Source organism: Triticum urartu, chromosome 5 (assembly GCF_003073215.2).
Source record: "Triticum urartu cultivar G1812 chromosome 5, Tu2.1, whole genome shotgun sequence".
Lineage (NCBI taxonomy): Eukaryota > Viridiplantae > Streptophyta > Magnoliopsida > Poales > Poaceae > Triticum > Triticum urartu.
Genome location: NC_053026.1, coordinates 370,007,620 through 370,008,889, shown reverse-complemented (window position 1 = coordinate 370,008,889; position 1,270 = coordinate 370,007,620). Strand labels below are relative to the sequence as shown.

At 61.1% G+C, this 1,270-nt stretch overlaps 1 protein-coding gene across 1 annotated transcript; it reads left to right on the top strand.

The window, feature by feature from the left end:
• The first annotated feature begins 265 nt into the window (after positions 1–265).
• LOC125556021 (oleosin 16 kDa-like) lies at positions 266–1,015 on the top strand. The gene has a single exon (XM_048718821.1). It carries the CDS (start codon positions 369–371, stop codon positions 870–872), a length of 504 nt encoding a protein of 167 aa, XP_048574778.1. The 5' UTR covers positions 266–368; the 3' UTR covers positions 873–1,015.
• Positions 1,016–1,270: the final 255 nt, after the last annotated feature.

Sequence of the window (1,270 nt, the reverse complement as noted above, 5' to 3'; positions counted from 1 at the left end):
TCGATGGAGGACGTCATTTTGAAACCCTGTCCTGCAGGCTGCTCGTCGAGCTCAGCGGCGCGGGAAGGGTACTGCATTCGCAACACGTAGGATGGGAGGACGCCGGGAGCCTGCAAGTTGGCACGTACGTGGCACGGCTTGAGGCATCGCTATCCATGCAGATCACGCCCCTCGCCACGTGCCCCATGTATGCGGCCACATGTCCGAGACTCGCTCCACCGCCTTCGTCCACACTCTCACCCACATCGCATCTTATATACCACGATCCATCTCGGCAAGAAACCCACCGCGCATTTGGCTATCGCATTTCTCAGGTGAGGCTCAGGTTCCGGAGTAGCGAAGCTTCAAGTGCGCATCTGGGTACCGGCATGGCTGGAGAGCAGGCGTTCCACCGGGGAGGCGTGCACGGAGGCGGCAGCGCCATCGGGCCGGACTACATGCGGGCCATCCGCGGCGACGACGACTACTACGGCGGGCATGGCCAGGGCCACAGCCAGCCGGCGGCCGTCACCCTCGCGAAGGGGGTGGCCGCGGCGGCGGCGGCGGGGTCGATGCTGCTCCTGTCGGCCCTGACGCTGACGGGCACGGTGCTGGCGCTGATCGTGGCGACGCCGCTGCTGGTGCTCTTCAGCCCCGTGCTGGTGCCCGCGGCCATCGCCGCCACGATGCTGACGGCCGGGTTCGTGTCGTCGGGGGCGTTCGGCGCGGCGGCGGTGGGGGTGCTGGCGTGGATGTACAAGTACCTGTCGCACGGGGCGTCCTCGCCGCCGGGGGCCGACACGGTGGACCACGCGGGCGCGAAGCTGGACTCCAAGGCGCACGAGGTGAAGAACTGGGCGCAGCATCGCCTCGACCAGGCACGAACGCCGTAGACGTGTCGTCATTTGCCCTCCTATGCGTCACCAGTGTGTGTGGATCGACGCCTCTATATGTACGGACGTGCCCGCGAGCGGTGCTACTTACCACCGATGAATAATAAGCTGCATATCTCCTCTGGAAGAGGGAGTTAAAAATAGTACTGTAGATCTCTTCTGCTTGTTCCTTGTGCGGTTGTTCCGTCCACTTGCGCTGCTTCGTCTTCACCTGCAAGGACTTCTGATATTACTGCCTCATTCTTTTTTTCAAAACGGAGGTAAAGATTGCCTCATTTATTAATTAAGCAGAAGAGAATTGCCTAATTAATTACGGGAAACCGGGCAAAAACCGGAACAATAAGGGTCAAGCCCACCCCAGACTAACACACAGGGCAAAGCCCATCCATGATCAACTC